Source organism: Alternaria incomplexa, assembly GCF_024043165.1.
Source record: "Alternaria incomplexa strain BMP 0042 chromosome Unknown scaffold_13, whole genome shotgun sequence".
Lineage (NCBI taxonomy): Eukaryota > Fungi > Ascomycota > Dothideomycetes > Pleosporales > Pleosporaceae > Alternaria > Alternaria incomplexa.
The window spans coordinates 465642-487667 of record NW_026249862.1 but is presented as its reverse complement, the minus strand read 5'-3'; the positions used below and the strand labels follow the sequence as shown (position 1 = coordinate 487667).

General features: G+C 53.4%; 8 protein-coding genes across 8 annotated transcripts; 4 read left to right on the top strand and 4 right to left on the bottom strand.

Moving 5' to 3' along the window:
- Positions 1 to 2540: 2540 nt before the first annotated feature.
- On the bottom strand, positions 2541 to 4790 carry J4E90_008510 (uncharacterized protein; the record flags this gene model as incomplete). The annotated part of the gene is made up of 2 exons (XM_051438034.1): positions 2541 to 4397; positions 4446 to 4790. 2 exons carry the CDS (start codon positions 4788 to 4790, stop codon positions 2541 to 2543), a joined length of 2202 nt encoding a protein of 733 aa, XP_051288033.1.
- Positions 4791 to 5134: 344 nt separating this feature from the next.
- J4E90_008509 (uncharacterized protein) lies at positions 5135 to 9119 on the top strand (the record flags this gene model as incomplete). The annotated part of the gene is made up of 6 exons (XM_051438033.1): positions 5135 to 5275; positions 5323 to 5695; positions 5742 to 6544; positions 6592 to 6626; positions 7072 to 7936; positions 7989 to 9119. 6 exons carry the CDS (start codon positions 5135 to 5137, stop codon positions 9117 to 9119), a joined length of 3348 nt encoding a protein of 1115 aa, XP_051288032.1.
- Positions 9120 to 10067: 948 nt separating this feature from the next.
- J4E90_008508 (uncharacterized protein) lies at positions 10068 to 11657 on the top strand (the record flags this gene model as incomplete). Its single annotated transcript, XM_051438032.1, has 2 exons — positions 10068 to 10958; positions 11010 to 11657. 2 exons carry the CDS (start codon positions 10068 to 10070, stop codon positions 11655 to 11657), a joined length of 1539 nt encoding a protein of 512 aa, XP_051288031.1.
- Positions 11658 to 12612: 955 nt separating this feature from the next.
- On the top strand, positions 12613 to 13134 carry J4E90_008507 (uncharacterized protein; the record flags this gene model as incomplete). The annotated part of the gene is made up of 1 exon (XM_051438031.1): positions 12613 to 13134. One exon carries the CDS (start codon positions 12613 to 12615, stop codon positions 13132 to 13134), a length of 522 nt encoding a protein of 173 aa, XP_051288030.1.
- A 184-nt stretch (positions 13135 to 13318) lies between these two features.
- J4E90_008506 (uncharacterized protein) lies at positions 13319 to 14233 on the bottom strand (the record flags this gene model as incomplete). Its single annotated transcript, XM_051438030.1, has 1 exon — positions 13319 to 14233. The coding sequence occupies one exon, from the start codon at positions 14231 to 14233 to the stop codon at positions 13319 to 13321; it is 915 nt and encodes a 304-aa protein (XP_051288029.1).
- Positions 14234 to 17954: 3721 nt separating this feature from the next.
- On the top strand, positions 17955 to 18590 carry J4E90_008505 (uncharacterized protein; the record flags this gene model as incomplete). Its single annotated transcript, XM_051438029.1, has 1 exon — positions 17955 to 18590. The coding sequence occupies one exon, from the start codon at positions 17955 to 17957 to the stop codon at positions 18588 to 18590; it is 636 nt and encodes a 211-aa protein (XP_051288028.1).
- Positions 18591 to 19384: 794 nt separating this feature from the next.
- On the bottom strand, positions 19385 to 20551 carry J4E90_008504 (uncharacterized protein; the record flags this gene model as incomplete). The annotated part of the gene is made up of 3 exons (XM_051438028.1): positions 19385 to 20013; positions 20067 to 20309; positions 20362 to 20551. 3 exons carry the CDS (start codon positions 20549 to 20551, stop codon positions 19385 to 19387), a joined length of 1062 nt encoding a protein of 353 aa, XP_051288027.1.
- Positions 20552 to 21112: 561 nt separating this feature from the next.
- Positions 21113 to 21757, bottom strand: J4E90_008503 (uncharacterized protein; the record flags this gene model as incomplete). The annotated part of the gene is made up of 1 exon (XM_051438027.1): positions 21113 to 21757. One exon carries the CDS (start codon positions 21755 to 21757, stop codon positions 21113 to 21115), a length of 645 nt encoding a protein of 214 aa, XP_051288026.1.
- Positions 21758 to 22026: the final 269 nt, after the last annotated feature.

The window sequence follows — 22026 nt, the reverse complement described above, 5'->3', positions numbered from 1 at the left end:
CGAAAGCTTCGCTGGTATTTTCGTTACCCAGCCACACCATGACTCTTCTGGCCGTCGCGTAAATGGAGCCCATGTTCTTGACTTGGTGGCTTTTCTCATCGTTATCCGACTGGTTGATGCAGACTGCATCTGCCCAGAGGATCCGGCTCCGGTCCGGGTAGCGCATCGCCTTTAGCGCAAGATGCAAGCTCTCAGTGATTCTCAGCACGCGGTTGCTTTCTACATCGTGTAGATAGCATGCGGAGTTAGGGCTGCCCCAAACGTACGAGATAGCTTCGAACTCGATGTCGGAATTTGTGCGGTCTATCTCAAGTATCTGACAGGACAAGGCTGAGCCGAATGGTCCCGGTAAAAGTTCGAGCACACGAATTGAGTCAGGCGTCTGCAGCGCTTTGTGGATGTAACGCTGGACATCAGGGTGGACCAAATCGGAAGTATCCACTGAATCGGACATCTCGATAGCATGAGGCTGATCGGACGACATTGTGCTACGCTTCAACCAAGGATTGGCTGCAGGATGTTCTGCAATGCGCCTTGCTTCTGGGAAATACCGACGGAGTTTTTTGGTGTACGACTTAAGTCTATCTGCATGTAGTTCATGAATGGTGAAGATGTTAGGTTGGGATGAGTAGGCAACGAGAAGTGCGAAAGGCTGAGGGCTGAAGGCAGCCTCTTATACAAGTCTGCCAATTGGGCCTTATGCAGTCATGCGCGGATGTAGCGCACACCTATCACAGCTTACCATGCCGCACTCGCCTTGTCACTGTCGGCGATGCGATGCGGTGCATGACAGGCCGAAGTACGAAACTGAACAGCATTCTTGTTTCGCGGTAGCGTCGTCGAGCATACGATTTGGATGATCCGATGGTATTGAGCAGTGGTGTATTGAACGTACGAGGATGAAGTAAAGACGCAGCAGGTGCCAGGCGCGCCCCGCAGACCAAGCCCAAAGCTGTCATCGTGCCCCACCCCACGTGGGCCATATGTGAGGTGCCTAGGTAGGTAGCCCTGGAGGTGTCAAGAATTACTCTACCTCAACATGACATCCCTTCTACAATCAAGGAGGAACAAAGTCGCTCATGTTGTTAATCGTTTGTACCACGATGGTCATGACTTCTATATCCGTGCGATGAGGGCACAGTCCTTCCACAGACCACACCTACACTCGCTCGCCTCGTCCTCTCATCAAACACCAATGCTAGGCTCTCACCATCATCTGGAACTGAATCCCTAGCAAAAGAGCTTCTCTGGAAATGTATGATGTGCTAAGGTCGCCGATTTCGCAAATCTCAAGATGCTAAACGTCCCATCCCTCTACCGCAAACAACCCTCGCAACCACCCACTCCTTCAGCAGCTTCCTCCGAAATATCCACAACCTCAACACCCGACCCAAACCTCAACCTAAACCACAAAACCCACACCCTCCCCTCCGGCAGCATCGTCCACATCTGGACTCCCTCCCTATCCTCTCCCTCCGTCGCAACAATCATCCTCCAACACGGCTACGCAGAATACTCCTTCCGCTACCTCCACTCCCACTCCTCCCTAATCACCCACCTCCTCGCCACCAACTACACAATCTACGCCCTCGACCTCCACGGCCACGGCACCTCCCCCGGCCAGCCCCGCGCCGTCGTCCACGTAGGAAAAGCCGTAGCCGATCACATCGAATTGCGACGCTATGCTGTTGAACAAGGGAATGGGAAACCGGTCGTGTTAATCGGGCATTCACTGGGCGGGTTAATTACCGCGGGGAGTGTAGTAGACAATCCAGAGGGCATCTCCGGTGTAATCCTAACCAGTCCCGCGTTCCCAGGTCCCTTCCCCCACGCCGCTCGAGTAGCCATCGGCGTCTTAGCACGCACAATACCCACAATCTCCATCCCAGGGCGCGCGGTACCCATTTCCGGCCTCACACGCCGTGCGGTCGAGATAGAGAAATATCTCGTCGATCCTCTGTGTTCTAAAAAGAGCATATGCTTCTTAACAGCTGCGACGGCCGTGGATGTTGCAGACAGTGTTAGAGCGAAGCTGGCAGAGTGGACAGTGGCGACGTTGGTGGTGCATGGGGACGAGGATGCGTATTGTGATTGGAGGGGGAGTGAGAGGTTTGTGGATGGGATAGGGAGTTTGCGGAAGGAGTTTGAGGTGGTTGGAGGGGGGAGGCATGAGTTGTTGAATGATGAGTGTGGGGAGGAGGTTTTGGAGAGGGTGATGGCGTGGATCAAGGGACGGGTGTAGAAATGGACGGTTGTGGACTGCATAAGTGTGATTGATATGCTATAAACGCCGTCCGATGCAACACCGTCCTAGGCTATAGCAATGCATAGCAATGCGAGCTGGACTAGTGATTATACAAAATGCCGATATCCGTATCTTGTTCTACATGATTGTGGATGAGCGCGGAATTAAAGTGGTATCGTCCTTGAGCTCAGAAGTGGGGGGTCATCTTGCGGAAAAATGTGCAAGTTGAAACCAGAGCCATCGCCCAAGCCGCTTGCGCTGATGATCTCCTTTCTCAAGAAAACACTGAACATGTCTAGACAGTGCTTCCACTGCTGAACACCTTGCCGAAAGCATCTCCCTCTTCCATACTCAGCCCCTCGTCTAGGATGTCGTGCGCCATGTTGACGACTTCATCTTCGATCCCTGCTTCTAGCACTAAGCCCTCACTGAAGGCCAACCGCGTCAGCGCAACGAGATAGGCATGATGGCCACCTAGCGTATTGACCAGCTTGCTCTTGATGTCAAAATCGGCATTCGTTGTGGCGACGTGGTATATGAGCTTCATAGTGGCGTTGATGGAATCAACCTTCCGGTCTTGAGTTGGTGCGATGGGATGTCGATATAGACTCGTGACGCAATGGTCGAGGTACTTGATCAGTCGACCAATGCAGAGGCCGTTCTGGGCTAAACGACTAGAGCCGTATTCTGGAATAGAGAACTGCGTCAGGACTGAGATGACAAGCAGGCGAAGGTCCCAAAGATCTGCTTCAGAGATGGCTGAATCTTCATCGGAAGACGCCAAAGGATCTGGGACGGGCTTGGGCAGCTCGGTGAAGAGGTTGGTGAGACGATGGACCAGGGCGTCTTCGTTACTTGCTTGGTTGTCTTGGGCGGAATCTGCGAATGTGATGGGTCCTATTGAGGTGGAAAGTGCAGAGGTGCCAAGTATGCGCAACATGAGCGTTATTTGGGCATGTGGCTGCTCTTTGACGAGGAGCATGATGGCGAAGCTTGAAGGAATCGCTTGCCATAGACGAGCTATTGCTGTGGAATCTATCGAGGACACGCAGCTGCTCGCGATCAGGTACAGCAACTCGAGACAGTCTTCAACATCGATGTGAGATGCAATCTCTCGCTGCTTCGGGGAGTAGAGATCGGCAACGGCCTTTTCACCCCCTTTGGCTGCTTTCGAAATAGGGTCCGCCACGAGATCGACGAACGCGATTATGAGCGGCACTACGCGCTCGGTGATCTTGACAGCGGTCTCGATCGGCTCGCATGCGAGGATGAAGTGCAGCGCATCGAGTATCAGAGACGTCGGAGCGTAGTACTTCTCGGACTGACACCGCTTCCATAAGTCGAGGAAGATGTGACATATCTGTACTGCTAGCTCGTGCACATCGGATGTGTTGATCTTCGCCAGGGCATCATACACTATCGAAGAAAGCTTCTTGGATGGCTTGGACGGGAATGCATGCGATGTAAGTGCTTCGAGGACGCGATCGGTGCCATTTGACGATGGATGTGACAGCAGGCGGTGCAGGAGAGTGAATCGGCGGTCGTCGCGTCGGAAGTGCTCGAGCAGTGCGGCGTCTATGACAGGACCCACGGCTGGTGCTGGCTCTGTCTCTCTGGGCCGAGTTCGCGGTTCGCTCAGCTGCAGCGCAGGCAGTGGTATTGGGCTCTGGTCGATAGCCTGCCGCTTCCGCTTGCCGGCTTGCTTTGGCGTCGCCGTCTTCTGCCTCTCGCGGTACTTTGACGGGGATGCCATGACAACGTCGTCGTCGTCAAAGCCATCGCCCAGTGGACCTCTCGTCTTCTGCCCCCTCTTAGGTGTGCCGGCTGGGCTGATTGCCTGCGCACCTGACTTTGGTCGTGAGGGCATGGTCCTGCCAGGCCGTCGGGCCATGACAGACTCTCGCGCCTCGTGCTGGTTGAACATGTTGTCCGTCTGCACCGACTCCTTCTCGCGCCGCAGCTTCTCCATCTCGGCCCGCAGCTTGGCCAGTTCGGTGCTATGCGACTGCTGCTGGTCCGCCAGCTGGCGCTCGTGTTTGCGATTTTCGGCATCGTAGCGCCTTCGAAGGGTATCGGCTTCGCCCGCCTTGGTCTGCAGCTTCCCCTTCAGCTCCTCGGCTTCTCGCTTCTCGCGCGCCTTGTCTTGCTCTAACTGCGATGATCAGCGGGGTGTCTACAAACAGGGCTGGACGTGTCGCACCTTCTTGATGCGTTGGAGCAGCGCATTGGGGTCAGCCTGAGACCTGCGTGGCTGCTCCTCCACTTCCATCTGGTCATAATGGCAATGCTCGATAATGTCGTTGATGTTGTCATCGATGTGACTGTCGTAGCCCTCCTCGTCCAGCGCATATAGAGGCGGCGGACTATGCGCATCGTCCAGATTGACTACCTCGTCGCCATCGTCGGGGCCGTAGTCGGACTCTGGCTCGGTGTCGGGCTGGTGCTGTGTCGCGCGGATGGCGCTCGCCTCGAGATGCTGCAGGGCGTCGGCGGGAAGGTCGTCGAGGTCATCGTCGGAAAAGTCGTCGAAGTCGTCGTCAGCCATTGTCGGTCCATCTGCCAGCGGGTCTGCGCGTGAGCATGTCCCAAAGCGGTCGCGATGCGGGGCGCATGGACGCGTTGTTGGCGTGTTGGCGTTGGCGTGTTTGGGTGCTAGGGAAATTCACATGCAGGCTGCAGGGTCGCTAAGCTAAGCGGCGGTGCCATGACGCAAGCTGCCCGTGGTTACTTGTCCGCCAATTTCACTACTTGGCCCAGTCGAGCCTGCCGCCAACACCACCTCCTTCACCCACCCCGCCCTCACCCATCGCGCCTTCCCCTCCGGCCTCGCCCCGGCTGCCCCTATACCGCTGCAGGATACCAGGCGCAACCGCCCTCTCCTCCATCACCATGGCGCGCCCGAGAAAGGACGTCAAGTTCAACCACCAGGTCCGCAGCGCCAGCAACGGCAGGGCGCGGAGACCCTCGCAGAGCATGTCCGAGTACAGCGACCCAGGCAGCCCGACCATCAAAGAAGAGACGGCCCCTCCAGTACGTTGGCAGCCCTCTGCCCACGTCTACCCAGCTGACAGCGCCAGGCCTCCGAACAGCCCCCCCAGACCGAGTACGAGAAGAAGAAGGCCAACTTCATAACGCGCACAACATGGACCCTCGTCATGATTGCCGGCTTCTTCTGGGCCCTCGGCGCCGGCCATCTCTTCATCATCATCATCGTCACGGCAGTCCAGGTCATATCCTTTAAGGAGGTCATCGCAATCGCAAATGTGCCCAGCAAGGCCCGCAGCCTGCGCTTCACCAAGTCGCTGAATTGGTACTTCCTCGGCACCGCCATGTACTTCCTTTATGGCGAGAGTGTCATATACTACTTCAAGCACGTACTGATGGTCGACCGTCTGCTGCTACCCCTGGCTACCCACCACCGGTTCATCTCTTTCATGCTTTACATTATTGGTATTTCCACAAACCCCATGGTTCGTAGCTGTGCTAACTCCTCCAGGCTTCGTCTTCTTCGTCTTCTCGCTCCAGAAGGGCCACTACAAGTTCCAGTTCACCCAGTTTGCTTGGACGCACATGGCCCTCTTCCTCATCGTTGGACAGGCGCACTTTGTCATCAACAACATCTTCGAAGGATTCATCTGGTTCATTCTCCCCGTCTCCATGGTCATTACCAACGACATCTTCGCCTACCTTTGCGGTATTACGTTTGGACGGACACCCCTCATTCAGATCTCGCCGAAGAAGACATGGGAGGGCTTCCTCGGCGCCTGGTTCTTCACTGTTATCTGGGGCATGCTCGTTGTCCACTTCCTCGGCGACTACAAGTACTTCATCTGCCCTGTCAACGATCTGGGCGCGAACATCTGGTCCGGCCTCGAATGCAGGCCAAACCCGGTCTTCATCGCGCGCGACTATACCGTTCCCTTCCTTCCCGAGGGTCTCCCCATTCCGCGAACATTCAACATCATGCCGGTACAATTCCACGTCATCATGCTCGGAACCTTTGCGTCTCTTATCGCGCCCTTCGGTGGCTTCTTCGCTTCTGGCCTGAAGCGTACCTTCAAGATCAAAGACTTTGGCGACTCAATTCCCGGTCACGGTGGAATGACTGACCGCATGGACTGCCAGTTCATCATGGGCTCCATTGCTTTCTTCTACTACTCGAGCTTCATCGCCGTGCACCACACCACAGTCGGTGGAGTGATTGAAGCAGCCATCACCGGCCTTACCTACGAGGAGCAAATGGAGGTTGTCAAGATCATGAGCAAGCACTTGGTAAACCAGGAAGTGATATCACCAAAGGTATGCAGTACTTTCCTCTCGATGCAAGCATAGACTAACATCCACAGGTACTGGAACTTCTTTCAGAACAAGTGGTCAGGAGGTGAGCACGTATTGGTGCGGATTACGACGGAATATAGGTATTTTGGATGGGAAGAAACGCTACGCCTGACGCTGTTTCGATATAATACGGTACGGAAGGGGCATGGGCTTTGCATGAGACGTGTTGGTATTTGGGCGCATATACCCTTTTTGCGGCTTGACACGGGATAGGAAAAGCATCTGGAAAGTGCATATGTGAATATAATTACAAACTAAGCTCTTACCCACCTGGGCATGTTTCGTTCATGGTGATGCACAAGTCGCAAGTAGCCATGACGAACCGAGGCGCGCGCACGGACGCAACATGTTACGCTGCGCGCATTGAAACTTTGGCAGTGCACATCACCCACTCCAATGCCACCCCGCCCTTTCGTGAACGACGGCCTGTGGCGATGCCTGTGTCCGGGGTTTCCGTCGAATACTGGAACGACACCGTGCGTTGCAAGAGGAGGAGCTAGACTGCTACAGCGCAATGCATCGCGAAAAGAGGCCATAGCCCACTGCGCCCACCAACTGCGTACCTACCACGGCTCCAGCGCACCCTCTGCAGCAAACGACACCTTCTTCTCGCAGCCTGGGGCCGCTCTGAACGGCTTCCGGTCCTTTGCAGAAAAGCCTCGCACTCTCCCGTCGCACACATCACGAGATAGACCTCCGCTCGCCCAGCTCCCGACCTACATCCTATACGAACATGTGCGGGCCGAGGGCGCCAAGGGAAACTTCGACGAAGTCATGAATATCTGCAGGGTCTTGATCAAAGACAGAGGGGAGCTGCCGAACCGGGAGATGTACACGGCTGTACTACACAGCTTCGTCGACTCCGTCAATGGCACCGCGGGGAAGGTACGCAAGGTGCTGGAAGAGATGGGCTTCTGGGACGAGACCGATGGATCTCTGACCGGAAAGCCGAGAATCTTGCTGGACGCGCGGGGCTGTGAATGCGTGCTTGAGGTGCTTGCAGTGCACCCGGATTACCTCCTCCGCAGCGACATCCTCGAATATATGAAGTCGCGATGGTTCATGCCATCGGACCGTGCGCGCAACTTCATCATAGCCGGAATGCTACGCGAGCGACATTTCGAACACGCACTCGAGTTGCTGGAGGAGATGGTCAGGAACAAAGCACGGGTGGAGAGCTGGTTGTTCGACAAGGCTATATGGATGTTGCTGGAGTTTGGCGAAGTCGAGGAAGCATTCTACGTGCTGAGTCTCAAGGAGGGCGTGCACAGCAAGAGTAGCGGAACCGGTACCGTCCAGCTCAGTATCGCTCTCTGGGGAGCGTTGCTAGATGCCGCGGCGCACAAGCAGCTTGTAAGTGGAGCTTGTGTTGTACGCATTATGGGAAACTGCTGACACCATAAAGTACGCAGAGACGAGCCTTGTATGGATCGCGCAAGTTCAGCCGGGCTATCTGAAGCCTGGCACCGGCGCCTGCCTGCACGTACTCACTCTCGCCGCACGACACGGAGACATCCAGCTCGCTACCGATGTGTTTCGCGTCCTGACCGAACGAGGTACAACGTTTACCTCGCAACACTATGAACTGCTCATATCCACATACCTCAACGCCAACGACCTCCAAGCAGCTCTGTCTGTCATCCTCATCATGGTTGATTCGAACCTGAAGGTCAACGCTGGGACCTGTGATCCTCTCTATTGGTATCTGTCCGCTAAAAATCACGACGATGACAGCAGACCGATGCAAGCCTTCAGACATCTGCAAGACTTTGAGACTTCTGGTCGTAAAGTACCCGCCGCTGCTGTCAACGCATGCATCAAAGCCAGTATCGCAAACAAGCGCCTGGAAGAAGGCATCGAGATTTACAAAGCCTTGCACACGGTATCTCATGCTGGCCCAAACACAGAGACGTTCAACATCCTGTTTCAAGGCTGCCATAGGTCCGCCCGCAAGGAGCTTGCCATGTTCTTTGCGAACGAGATGGTCAAGCTGGGTCTCAAACCTGACCGCATTACGTACGATCGTCTGATCCTGGTGTGCCTAGAATCGGGTGACCTGGAAGATGCTCTGCTCTACTATGAGGAGATGCGGTCAACGGGCGCGACAACTGGCAAAAAGGGCCCATTGAAGCCAAGAAGGAAAACGTGGGAGACGTTGATCCACAGGTGTGTCCTGAAGGGCGACGAGAGGGCTGTTGCGCTGTTGAAGGATTACAAAGCTAGTGTGGAGGAACCGCGAATCGCAGTGGAGCGAGCTGTCATCGATCGCTTCGAGTATGGCATCATACCGACCCATCTAGCGGAGATCGGACGAGCGACACCCGAACAGACAGCCGACGCTGTCAAAGACCGACATGGCAAGCCGGAGGCTGGTCAAACCCCAGACGCTGACTCGGAACTGTCGGAGGGACGAAGTGGGGCGGGGCCTGAAGGAACAAGCTCGAGTGCGAACACCGAGACGGGGACACAGAGAGCCGAAACTGTTGACGGGCTTTCACAGCTTATGAGAGTTAGCAAAAGCACCAAGCAGTACTAGAGTTTGAGCGTTCATGCAAAGCCATCAGCAGGTCAGACATCGACTGAGGTCTGGCCAAGCAATAACAAGCTACGATCGTCTCGCGCGAAGTCTTATCTCGCCGCATGCGCAGGTACATACTTTCAAACTTACCGGCGGTTTCTTACTGTCTTCTAGCCGACCCCACGGGTGTGGAGCAATCAGGCAGATTCCCTGGTTTAACAGCTGTCGTTTCATCATCAAATCTGGGCCGGCGCACTACTCACGCGCGTTGAGCAAATTGCGTCTCTCGCCCGAGCTGCCTGCTGCCATCTTCCGACGTTACGGAGCGCGCACGGCGATGGTGGGGATAGAACAAGTACCGAGGCCGTAATGCGAACCAATCGCGCCGCACGCGTATCAAGGTTTTTAAGCACCTAACGTCTTCTTGGAAAAGCTTAAATCCTGCCGCAGAGCCTCAGTACAAATTCGGCCCACATGAAGCCTCAACCGTCATGATAGCGCTGCGACAAGGGCGTAAGGATTTTTCCTCCACAGCGGCTCGCTTTGAGGCGAGCGACGCCGAACTATGGCCGCGGACGCAGACGCGCCCTGCTTTGTGGTCATGCTGCGAGTCAATTCCCGCAAGCACGGACTGCAGACCGGTCAAGAAAATCGAGGCCGTTTTGTGGAGGGTTACCTGCTAGTGTTGCGGTGTATGGGGTCGGTGCTAAATCGAGGCATCCGGTGCAGCTCGCTGGCTGGCTATACCTGTATCTCCGGGTCAGGGTGTTTACCCCCCAAAGGCGGAGCACTAAGGCCGCTCAATAATGCATTGACTGGAGTTTGTCTCCATGGTAGTGTGCCCACATTGCAGGATATTGTGGGGTGCGCTTCTGGAGTACAAGTACTGAGCTGCTGTCCATCTCGTCTCCTTCTGTAGTCCCCTCCTCTCCCCTCTGAATCTTCCTCCCTTCGTCAATCTTCACCATGGGACTCACCGGAAAGACTCTGCAGACGGCACAGCTGCTGCTCGTCGTTCTGCCAGCTTTTGTGCTGTTTGGATACAACCAGTCTGGTGTGGGTGGACTGTTGTCTCTCCGTGACTGGAACGACCACTTCCCGGAGATCAACACCATCGATACTACCGGCGCGGAGAAGAGCAGCAACTCGACTAAGCAAGGTGCCGTCGTCGCTACCTTCACCATTGGCGCTCTCTTCGGTGCTCTGTCTTGCTCCTGGATCGGCGACATCCTCGGACGACGAAAGCTCATCTTCGGTGCCGCATTCCTGACTCTCGTCGGCGAGATCCTGCAATGCACTAGCTTCCAGCTCGCGCAATTCGTCGTCGGTCGCTTCATCCTAGGATGGGGAGTCGGAGCTCTCAGCGCTACCGTCCCAGTCTGGCAATCCGAATGCTCATCGTCTGCCAACCGTGGTAAGCACGTTGTGCTCGACGGTTGCTTCATCTCTCTTGGCTACCTCCTCGAAGCATGGATCAACCTTGGATTCTTCGAACAGGATAACCTGCCTCTACAATGGCGTATCCCGCTCGCCATTCCCACCGTCATCTCCCTTGTTCCCATGGCCGCCGTATTCAGTATCCCTGAATCACCTCGCTGGCTAGTCAACAAGGGACGCGTCGAGGAGGCTCGTCTCAGTCTGTCCAGCTTCAAGGGCTTGGATCTGCACGACCCCGAGATCACAGCTGAAATCAGCGGCATCGAACTCGCGCTCGAGGAAACTGGTCGCAGCGCAGCCAAGATGAGCGACATCTTCACCATGGGCAAGGACAAGCTATTCTACCGCTTCTCACTCTGCATCTTCCTCCAATTCTTGCAGCAAATGTGCGGCAGCAACCTCATCTCCACCTACTCAACCGTAAGTCCCCTTCCCCTGGCTATAAAACCCATTTCTAACACATCTCAACAGATCATCTTCCAACAAGGTCTCGGCCTCGACAGCGAAACCTCGCGCATCCTCTCCGGCGGCGCGCTAACCTGGAAGTTCCTCTCCTGCTTCGTCGCCTTCTTCACCATCGACCGCTTCGGGCGCCGCAAGCTCTTCATGTTCAGCGGCGCAGGCATGGCATCCTGCATGCTGGCCCTCGCCGTCGCATCCAGCTTCCCCAAGACAAACCAATCAGCCCAGATCGCCAGCGCGCTCTTTGTCTTCCTCTTCAACTTCTTCATCCCGATTGGGTTCCTTGGCGCGAACTTTTTGTACTGCACGGAAGTTGCGCCGACGAGACTGCGCGTGCCGATGGCGGGTATCTCTACGGCTAATCACTGGCTTTGGAATTTCGTTGTTAATATGGTTACGCCTGTTGCTATTGAGACTATTGGGTGGCAGTACTACCTTGTCTTCCTTATCATTTCCGCTATCATTCTGCCCGTCGTTTACTTCGGTTACCCTGAGACCATGGGTCGCAGTCTGGAGGAGCTGGAGATGATGTTCACAGAGGGTACGAGCATCCCGGCTATTGTTAGGGAGAGCCGCAAGCCGTTCACTAGTCCTCTTCCTGAGCATATGCTCGAGAAGGGCGGGAAGGATGTTGATGAGGAGGAGTATGTGCACTGAGCATGTGGAAGATAGAAAGGCGCACTGATGTGTGCGTTTGAAGAGCCTATGTCATCGCAGGATACTAGCGATGCTATGAATAAATGAAATGAATTACGATCAAACTAAATACATCATCTACATGTGCATCATTGTGTCAACTACAAGTGTATTCTCGATTATGATAAAGGACGAACATCACAGACGCGCAGCTCTGCGACCTACTCTCACCGGTCGCACGAGATTCCAAACTGTTGAATGACTCTTCGTTCGGTCCTTGTTGTCTGATCACCGCCGCGATAACCCCGGATTCCACGATCGACATCTTAATTCTATCTTTATATTCCGGGGGGATGATCGAATGGCAACTACAAACTACACATTGAACTAAGGCGCCTCAGCCTTCTTGAACACATGATAAGCATAATACTACGCGATACAAGCAACCAAAGCCACAATGGCTCCTGCAAGTTTTCCAAAATGACATCATCCGATCTGCAAAAAGGGTCCTAACGCTAATCCCTTCTCAGCCCACCCCGCCTTTGCGCAGTCGCCACCGGGGCACTGCGATAGGCTGAGTCACAGGATGGTTTACCTGTTTGGTGTTGCAGCTTCCATGTCTCGGTCATTTATCCAGGTTATGCGACTGGGCTGGAGTCCTAATCGTATGGTGTCAAGCTGGAAGCTAGCCACAGCCAGCCCTGGCGGGAGGAGGCTATGTAGGTAGCAACCCCGTATTCGGTTGCTCAGCCATGTGAGGTGTGGTTAGTTGGAGGCAGTGAGGAAGATGGTGGGAATAAGGTAATTCTAATATTGATGGATGGCCGGATATGTAACCAAGCGAGGACGCTATTGCTTGGTGGTGTTGTTATAGCTGTCAGACACTTCTTATCTGCATCTATAAGCCACAAACTCTCTGAGAAAACACACAACACGCAATACACAACACCACGATTACTCCACTACAACCAACACCATGACAGAAACAACCCCCAAAACAAACGACTACTACGCCCCACCCTCCTCCTCCTCCCCCGACACACCCCCAACCTACCCCTCCACCACAGACTCCCCACCAACCTACACAACCGTCGCCCGCGCCCTAACCACCCTCTCGGAAGGCGACCCAGACGAAACAATCCCCGTCCCCATGATTACGCGCACCCTCGCCTTCTCCCTCCACAACTACAACCCCTTCTCACGCAAACAAGGCGAAGTGCGTCAATCAATAATAATCCGGCAAATGAAGCGCTCCTACTACAACGCGCACTATGCCAAGGACGCGGAGGGGAATTTCGTGGGCACGGGAACTCCAGCGCCGGATCTCGGGTTGGTTTTCGTGCCCGGGAAGGGGAGTAGTGAGGATATGCTTAAGCAGGCGAATGAGGTGGCAATGGAGGTGCAGAGACGGAGGGGGAAGGGGATTGGCAAATTTGGGATGCCGCAGGATGATTCGAGTAGTGCTATGATGGGGGTTGCGCCGCCTGGGGGTATGTGAGGGGGGAGATGGCTGTTCTGGGTCTGGGTAGTTGGATGGGAATGGGAATGGGCAAATTGGGTGGAGTTTGGAGTTTGTCATTTGATACTGTGTCGATATAACGACTTCGTCAACACATGTTAGGATTTCAGGGGAATTAAAAACAGCATAGACTATCCTCATCCCTTCTTATTGTCTTCCACATCTAATAGTAGCCTTTGTCATCCCACGGACTCCTCCTTTTAGCCCACTCCTCAATCGGCGTCAGCTTGACTCCCAGCTCTTCCACCACAGGCTTCATATCAACATTGAACGGTTCATCTTTTGCCTCGTTGTAATACGTATACGCCTTGAACATCTGACTAACAATCGTGTCCGTGTCCAGACCCCGGCCCTGCATCGCCTTGCCAATCTTATCGCAAAAGTCTGCAACAGTCTGGTTCTCATAACTCAGCTGCTTGTCCCAGGCTCTCGATAGTTTCTCAGTTAGTTGAGAAAGAACAACGGTTTCAGCACCGCCGATAGGGATGTCGCGGCAAGCAAGCTCAGGATGCTCCATAGCGGCCATCATGATCTGCGCGACATCGTGATGACAAATCCACGACACGCGCAGGTCGGGCTTGTGGCAGTAGACAACGGTGTTGCGGTCGCGGATCGGAGGTAGAGCCCAGCCTTCGAGGAGATTGTCGAGATAAACCACGGGCTCAATGCTGATAGTCGGTACAGACTCCCCCAACAACCTCCTCATCTCCCTCCGATCTTCCTGAGCTACGATGTCTTGAGATTCTTTCGGTACCGGCATACTCGTGTTGAACAGAATCAACGGAACGTTGGCCTTCTTTGCGGCCTCACCAATGTACTTGGCCGCCGCAATGATAGGCTCGGATTGGTTGAACGAGGTACTCGGGAGGTTGAGAAAGACCCTGTCTGCGCCTTGGAGCACTCTTGCGATGGCTTCATGGTCGGTAAAGTCTGCGGCAAACGTCTCGACGTCCTTTCCATCTACCAGGACAGGTTTCGGGTTGCGGCTCACGGCGACGACGGAGTGGCCTGCTCGGGCGAGGGCGTGGACTTGATGACGCCCTTGGACACCCGATGCACCAAAGACGATGACGCGCATTTTGGCGGTTTTACGAAGCACTTTTCGGATTCGTAGGTTCTAGTCGTGTGTCGAAGCTTATTTGTAGTACCTAGGTACGCGCCTGCGGCAGGGTCGTTCAACTACCATGTTTGGCGGTAGTTGGGTGGGTGCAAGTGCGGAGATTCGTGGGTCGCTCGGCCGCTGGCGAACCGGGAGGGTGTCCGGCAAAGTTTACCCGCAACGGTCGCTTAGACGTCTGGGGATATGACGCCTGTTGAACCGCAGATTGTCTTGAGCCCTGATGGGAAGTTTGGCTGTAGTTTTCGCTGGACGGTTCCGAGATCGGATCGGGGAGTTATCCTGTGAGTTCGGAGGTCCGATGGTTTGTAGCGTAAGATCTGGGTGTTTTGTCCCGACATCGGTTTAATTCGACTTGCGATAACAACGACGGGACCGTCTCTCAAGAAAATATGACCTGATTGGAGACATAGTCTTAGGTAGCCATGGTAGCTGGGCGTCGACGGAAGAAATCAAGCAAGCTACGTATACAGCACGACACAGTCTCCATGAGCTTTCATTCTGATGCCATCCACTGCAACTCGGAGAGATGCACGATCCCAAAGACCCATTCAAAGCATGGGCTTTCTAGCGTGAGTATAAGACTACCAAAGACTGGACAGAACATCAGTACCCTGCCGTTGGTCTAGACTGGCATCGCTGGATCTAGGCGTGCTTCGGAGACGGGATCCGCTTCTCGGATGGGGCATCGGAACGAGAGATCTGAGCGACGGGAATAGTGGATTGCCCGGGAACAATGGATAGCTCAAGACGCAGTATCCGATTGAACGGACACATTGATGCAAGGCGCAAAGGAGATCATGTAGGTGATGTGTAGACAGCGGGAAGTTAGATACAGGATTACTATTTGGGCCGAGCGGCATGTCGGCAAGTTGGCATTGATGTAGACTGGGTTTGAACAAATACATGGACTGTATAGAGAGACTGACAGTCACTTGCATGTGTAGCCGATATGTGAGCAGGTTGGGAAAGCGGTGCGACATATCGCTTGCATGCTTGCAGAGGCCTATGATGCCTGTGCCTATCGTGAAGCAATACCGGTGATGTATATAATTTCAACAAAAACCGAACCAAGGTCGAAAACATACACTGCTGTCACTGTCTCAAGTTGTGTAGTGTCGGCGATGCGTCCAGACCAAGAGCGGCTTCCTTTCGGCTGGTAGTGTGCCGCATTCTCAATGCCGCTGCTGGTATCAGCGTAAACCCTGAGAGGGTTACGATGATCTCTATTACGTCGTAGTGAAAACTTTAAAAGGCTGTACTCGCTGCATCTCGCAGGTTCAGCATACCTAGATCCGCCGGCATCTTCGGCTGCAGCCTCACGATAGTTGCTCTCGATAATCACTTTTATCTCCGCAGAATGTTGGCGCTGCAGGACGCGATGCGGAGGAAGGGCTAGCTTAGTACACCCGTTAGGAACTCAAATCGCTTCTTAATCGATTCAAGATAACGGGTCGCCACTACAAAAAGTAAATTTAGCGACGTTAGGGGGAAAACGCCCCTTCGAGGACGGTAGAGTTGCGGATATTAAATGGGCCAGGAGCTCATCACTAGAATTCCTAGCTGCCGAGCCGTCCCGGAAGGACGTGGATTACTTACCAGCCTTGCCCATTTCTTAGCTTCACGCCCTTCGCAGAAAAAGTCGAACAGGTTGTTATCTCTAAAGCTTCTATACCCGCTGCACATAATAATAAGAAGCTATAGATTTTTTGTAAACTTTTTTTTTCTTACTAATTATATAGAGTAAAGTTATTTCTGCATAGTCTTACTTCTTTAAAACGTTTATATTGTAGCGTTGTAGAGTTGCGAAGTTTAGGCTCTCTTAGCAGTGTTCAACCTTTTCTGCGAAGGGCGTGGCTTTAGGGCTGACATGGTATTAGAGTTGACAGAGACAGACTGCAGCAGTGCGAGTTGACATTCTGCTTATGCGACGCGACCTACTCTTCTACTAGCATGATGCTTACAATCAGTCCCTAACAGCCTATGAGGAGTATTATTGGATGTCGGAACCGATTATCGATCGGCTCACCTGTGAGAATAACGTCGAACATGCTTAGCAACAAAGAGTACAACTCTATCTTACAATATAATACGGAGTCTCTAACTTCCGCAAAGCGACTCTGCACAGAGTGTAATTTTCGCAAAGTAACAGCCTACACCTTTACTTCCTTCTTATAGCCCTCTTATACTTTATTATAGCCTATTACTACTGCTAAAGAGGGTGCAAGAGGCTGCTTTTTAGCTGTGCGCGGCTATTAACAAGAAGCAGCTTTAATAGAGAAGCGGGCTTACTTACACCCGCTGTTGGCTATTCACTCTAGCTGGCTTAACCGATCACCTGGCATACTCTTAGATCAGAGCATCGCCGAGAGCTAAGATGCCGATATGGCACGCACTTAATTCTGCGGGAAAGCTTGCTGTCTAGGACGGCATCTTTACTTGGGTCTGAGTCGGCGCCAATGCTCATAGTGGTAGGGGCCTTGAGGTGCAAAAGAAACGAGCTTGCGATGGAGCAGATCCGGGACGGAAGAACGATTGAACGAGTGGGTTCACGATGTTTGGACATCTAGGAAATGGAGTCTCGAGCACCTCCTACCCACTATTTTTGGAGCCGAGTTTGAGGCAAAATACGAGACTGAGGGTTGCGGGTGATGAAGGCCAGCGGTAGCGTGATTCCAAGGTTAGCGATTGGCGTTAGTGACGGCACGTCTTTCAACGTAGAAGGTGCGCCAGAGCTCCGAGACGACTAGCGCAGAAGGCCCACACGTACCTGATCGAGGGATACCGCTGCTGCTGGTTGATGATGAGCGCCCGTGAACAGGTTCACCGACGTCATGCCGATGGCTCGGCCTCCCCCCGCCGCCGCATCACCAGCGTGCCGTTCCCTCCGTCTCATCTCGTCGCGACTGCCCTCATCCGACAGACCAGCATTGTTAGCTATCAGAGCGCGTTGACAGCTGCTGCGCGGCCTGCGGTAATGAGCATTTTCATGCAGCGGCATGCAATGTGCTTGCCTCGTAGTTGGTCGCGGTACACGCCGCCGCGTAGCATTTCATTCAATCATGTCGCGTGGATCCTCCCCGGGCATGTTTTCCGTACCGTCATGGCCTCTTCGACAATCTACAGCACCGTGCAATTGCGTACCCGTACCACGCGTTCGTTCAGCGCGCCGGCCAGGATTGTCTCGCTTACAAGATAAGTTGGTCATGGTCCTGCTTTCCACGGTTGCGAATAGCGCCTACCATGGATCGACGTTTAATTCTTCACTCCCCATGACAAACAAACCACCTGCATCATCACACTGTCAACACGTCCAGCTTCACCATTTCTAGTCTCTTCAGATATCTCCGTATTCATCAACTCATTGTGTCATCTCCCAAAGGGTCCATTGCACACACAATCGGCACGAAATCTGGCAAAGTGTGGTAGCGAGTTACTTCAAACCACATATCCTCACAGGCAAATACCGTTAACAATGAGCTTAGTTCTCATGCCTTCTAATCAACATCATTCTTACATGCCGGACGACAATTCTCCAATGATGCCAGGGCAGCCAGGGTACCCAGTGTACCATCCGAATCAAGGGCAGCCAGAAGAAACACCAGCGCCCGGTAGCTATGGATCTTTTACGCACACATCGCCCACAAGTCCATCATTCCCACAACACGCAGGATACCAGTATATGGGCAATTTTCCGCCGCCCATGTCTCAATCCACGAACTCACAGGCGTTTGTTTCGGGCGCAAACGTTAACTTAAACGTAGCACCGACTGCGAACACCTTCTTCGGCGCCCAGGGCGGCTCAGCGTTTACTCCTTCCAATCAGTCAGCAAATTCGATTTCTACTCCGACTATCTCCCCATCGCAAACTCAATTCGATTCCACCGATGCGTCCCAATTCTACGAAGGCGACAACGACGACGATGCCAAAGGACGACATGACAGTCTCTACCCTAAAGAAGAAGAAGAAGCATCCCCAAATACCACAGCAACACCGTCAACAAAGAGGCGTCGATCCGAGTACGCCGAACCAGGCTCAGCGCGAGCTATATGTCTCGAAAAGAACCGCAAAGCCGCCAGCAAATGTCGAAGCAAGCAGAAAATGGAGCAGGAGGCACTAGTTGAGAGAGCGCGGGACTCAGAGCGCAGTAACCGCATACTGAAGGCGGAAGTACACATGCTACAGACTGAACTGCGAGACCTGAAGGAGTACGCCGGTCGACATGCCAACTGTCGGGACCCACGGATAGCCATCTATTTACAGAGATTGGCTGACCGTTTGGCTTCGCAATTTGGCCAAACACCACAACCGTTGTGAACGGATACCCGCGCAAAAGTTTCTTGCTCAGCGACAAAACCTTTTTCTCGCTCTCTGAGAAGTTGGTCTTCTATCGGCGCGAAGGCGGACATACCTCGGAGGTCCACCACGCTGCTCCAAAAAACCCATCACCACGAATCGCATTCCAGCTCTCGGGACTTTTCTGGATCCTGTATTGTAATTGCGAGGGTAGAAATTTCGCTTTCCAGCCGGCTATCAGTAATCACAAAGTTCGGTGGTCGACCTTCACCGTCCCGAATAGAAGGGCTGGGATATGTCGAAAAAAAAACAAGGAACTGGAGTTGTGGCTTTCTATAGGCCCCATTCCAGAGTTGAGTCAGGGTACAATTACAGTCACAGCGGAAACATACCCTTTCTTTGGAATGCGATGAGGGATCAGATACCAATATGAAGGGGTGAAACCAATCATCAGCTGCATTGCATTAAGCATGTAAATGAAATTACTGATGTTCCTTTCATGTCTCTGAGGTGACTTGACCCTACGGACTGATGCTATCTAATCGGATGCGACTTCCTAGTGAAGTCGGAAGTTCCTTCTCCCAAAATGAAATGATGTCATTGCCATGCATGTGACACTTGCTACCGACGCATCTCGCTCAAGCTTCCCTTTTGGAAAACCTCGCTGTTCCGCGTCCCTGCCCATAGGGGACGTACTGGCGCACAGCTTGTCGCGTACTTCTTGCAGGTCCGTAATTAGTTCCCATCCTGCTGTTGTCGAATTCGGATGAAGTCCTCCTCTTAAAGTCATGATTTATACATGCGCTCTTCCTGCCTCAACGCCGAGAATTATGCCTGCTACTTGAACGTTGGGACCCACTCCTGCCACCAGTTCTTACACCGTTCTTGGCCTCCCGATGTCCCATCATGTGCTCTTCGTCCGCGCCCGTTGACATATCGCGAGAATGTTGAAGCTCCATAGGCGAACCGCTTCGCAGTCTCTTCTGGTGTGCGTCCGTGACCTGACTTGGATGGGTCCAGTTGAAGGCAACCATGACAAAGAACATGAGCAGAGCGTCGAAGATGTACAGGTACACTTCGTGACTGAGGAGATATCCTGCATTTCCTCCGAGGTATTCCACGACACGGAAGATGCTTCGAACCATGATGAGCGCGCTTGCGAAGTATAAGTTGAATAGGTGGCGCTTCCAGGGTAGTTCGTCGAGACTGGCTCGGGATACGGTGGTCCATGTTTGTACGATCTCATGAGATTGTCGAGACTTGAAGCACGAGAAGGGGCTGTAGCGCTTCTTTAGGGGAAGATCTCTGGAGACACGGTAGTGGAAAACCGCGGAGACGACGATGAAGAAGCCGAAAAAGAGTAGTTGGACGAACAGACCACCGATGATGATCTTTTCACCGGTATGCAGGGCGTCTAGCGTGCCCATTGCTTGGATGCCACCACCTATACTAATATTTAGCCATAGTCCCGGAAGCTGCATTCAAGTGGTAACGTACCTGCGGCTTGCAACATAAAGCTGAACACATCTCCTGCTACGAACGTCTTCGTAAGCCACTTGTGGCTAATTAGCGAGTAGCGCTCTCCGTCGACTAAGAGGATTATCCGACCCAGTATGATGTAGATGGAGGCTGCGAATAGTGCCGGGGCAAGTAAGATGAGCAGCGACTGCATAATGAAGGGACCGAGTGCCCAGACATCGTCGTGTGAGAGGTAGCGTCCGATGTAACCTATAACCTCGACTGCATCATGTCAGCAACACCATGGGGAAGAAGGATGGCTATGCAATCTTACATAGACCTCCAATCACTAGTGGTGCGAAGTACCACGTCTTTCTTCTGATGAATTGGAAGATGTGCAAAAAGGTGGTAAGGCCGAATGCGACGACGAAGATGATTGCCGCTATCCGGTTTGGGATGTATCGGTACAGAACGTAGGCGGTTGGGTCGTCAAGCGCTGGGCGGTATGGTTCGGTGTCGGACATGTTGAGTCGAGTTGAAGACGAACGCAGGTAATGCGTCCTTGGATGCAGGTGTGATCATTCTCGAAGTGGGCTTCTCGAACATTTTAACAACAATTTCGTATCGCTCCTCGGTCAAGCCCGTCAAGCTAAGGATGCGTTCGCGTCCTGGCTGTGCGGAATACGTGATGCGAAATACGCTGCCAAGAGCGCTTGCCGAGCCGAGACGTTTTTTTTGCGGGCCCCGTATCGGCCGTATGGCTTCTGCCGCATTAGTGGGACGATTTGGGGGTTAAATTGTGCGGCACCCCGTCCAATACGGCGTATCAACAGCTGCAGTGCTTCGTTGAGATTGTGCGAATTGCACAGCCTCTCGCAAGCTTCGCAAGCTTCGCCATTTATTTGGTCCCAGATCAGTGATCATTGCGAAAAGATTTCGCCAAAAGAACCCACGACTTTAGGATGCGCCAAGAGGTGGTTTGCCAAAGCACAAGGACACCCGGTCAGGTTTACTCCCCGCGATAGGACATGACGAGTTATTGGCTGCGACACCAAAATGGATACAACTCGGTGTAACTCAGATCCTCACGAGGCTGTCGGAGTGGTCGTTGCGCTCCCGGCTTGAGCATGAATGATCTGTTGCGGCCAGTCGAGCCATTTTAGAAGATCTGGTGTCGCTGCTAGCAAATGTTCGCAGGCAGCAAGAAGCCATTGGGGCCACTTTACCACCCACCATACCGGGCGACATTGGGCCAGCATTGCTGCAAAATGGGTTGTGATGATGCATGTCACAGGGTTGTGAGCTGCGAGGAGATCGAAGAAATGGGTCTCCAACCTCGCAGGCCAAAGGAAGAGAAGGGAGTACTCGTCGCGATCGGGTGATATGTGCCGGAACCGGAGCCAGGTCGCGTTAAGTGCATCGATAGCTGTAGCGCAGGCCTCCTTGTCCTGACTGTCTAGTAGGAGTTCCGTGAGTTCCTTCAGTCGAAGAATCTCTTGAGGATTCTCCTCCCGTGCGAGCGTGTCCAACGCATCTAGCGCTTCAGGAGACGCCATATCTGTCATATGGGCAAACACCGAGCTGTCTTTGATTTGGTCCCAGTGAGGTATTACCACAACCTTGATGCCTTGCAATAACATGAAGCAGTGGTGGAGAGCGCGAATGGGATCCTCGGGGCGTTCAAGCTGCGCCGAACCGAAGTTGTACGTCAAGATTATCGAAGACAGCATGAACATCGGAATTGCCAGCTCAACGTTCGGCGTCTCCAGATTCTTTCGGTAAGTGTCCAAGGCTCGGCTGATGTGGGAATCTGCCTGGAGCAAAAGGCTCTGCCGCTCGTTGGGCGGAAGCAAGGATGCTTGATGGACTGCCGAAAGGGCGAGAAAACCACGAAGAAGGAAAGGATAGTCGAAGCCTAGTTCAATGAACTCGTTCTGCAGAGCGAAACGGTCAGTTCAACAATTCCACATAGTCTATCGGAGTGGACGAGTCTTACCTG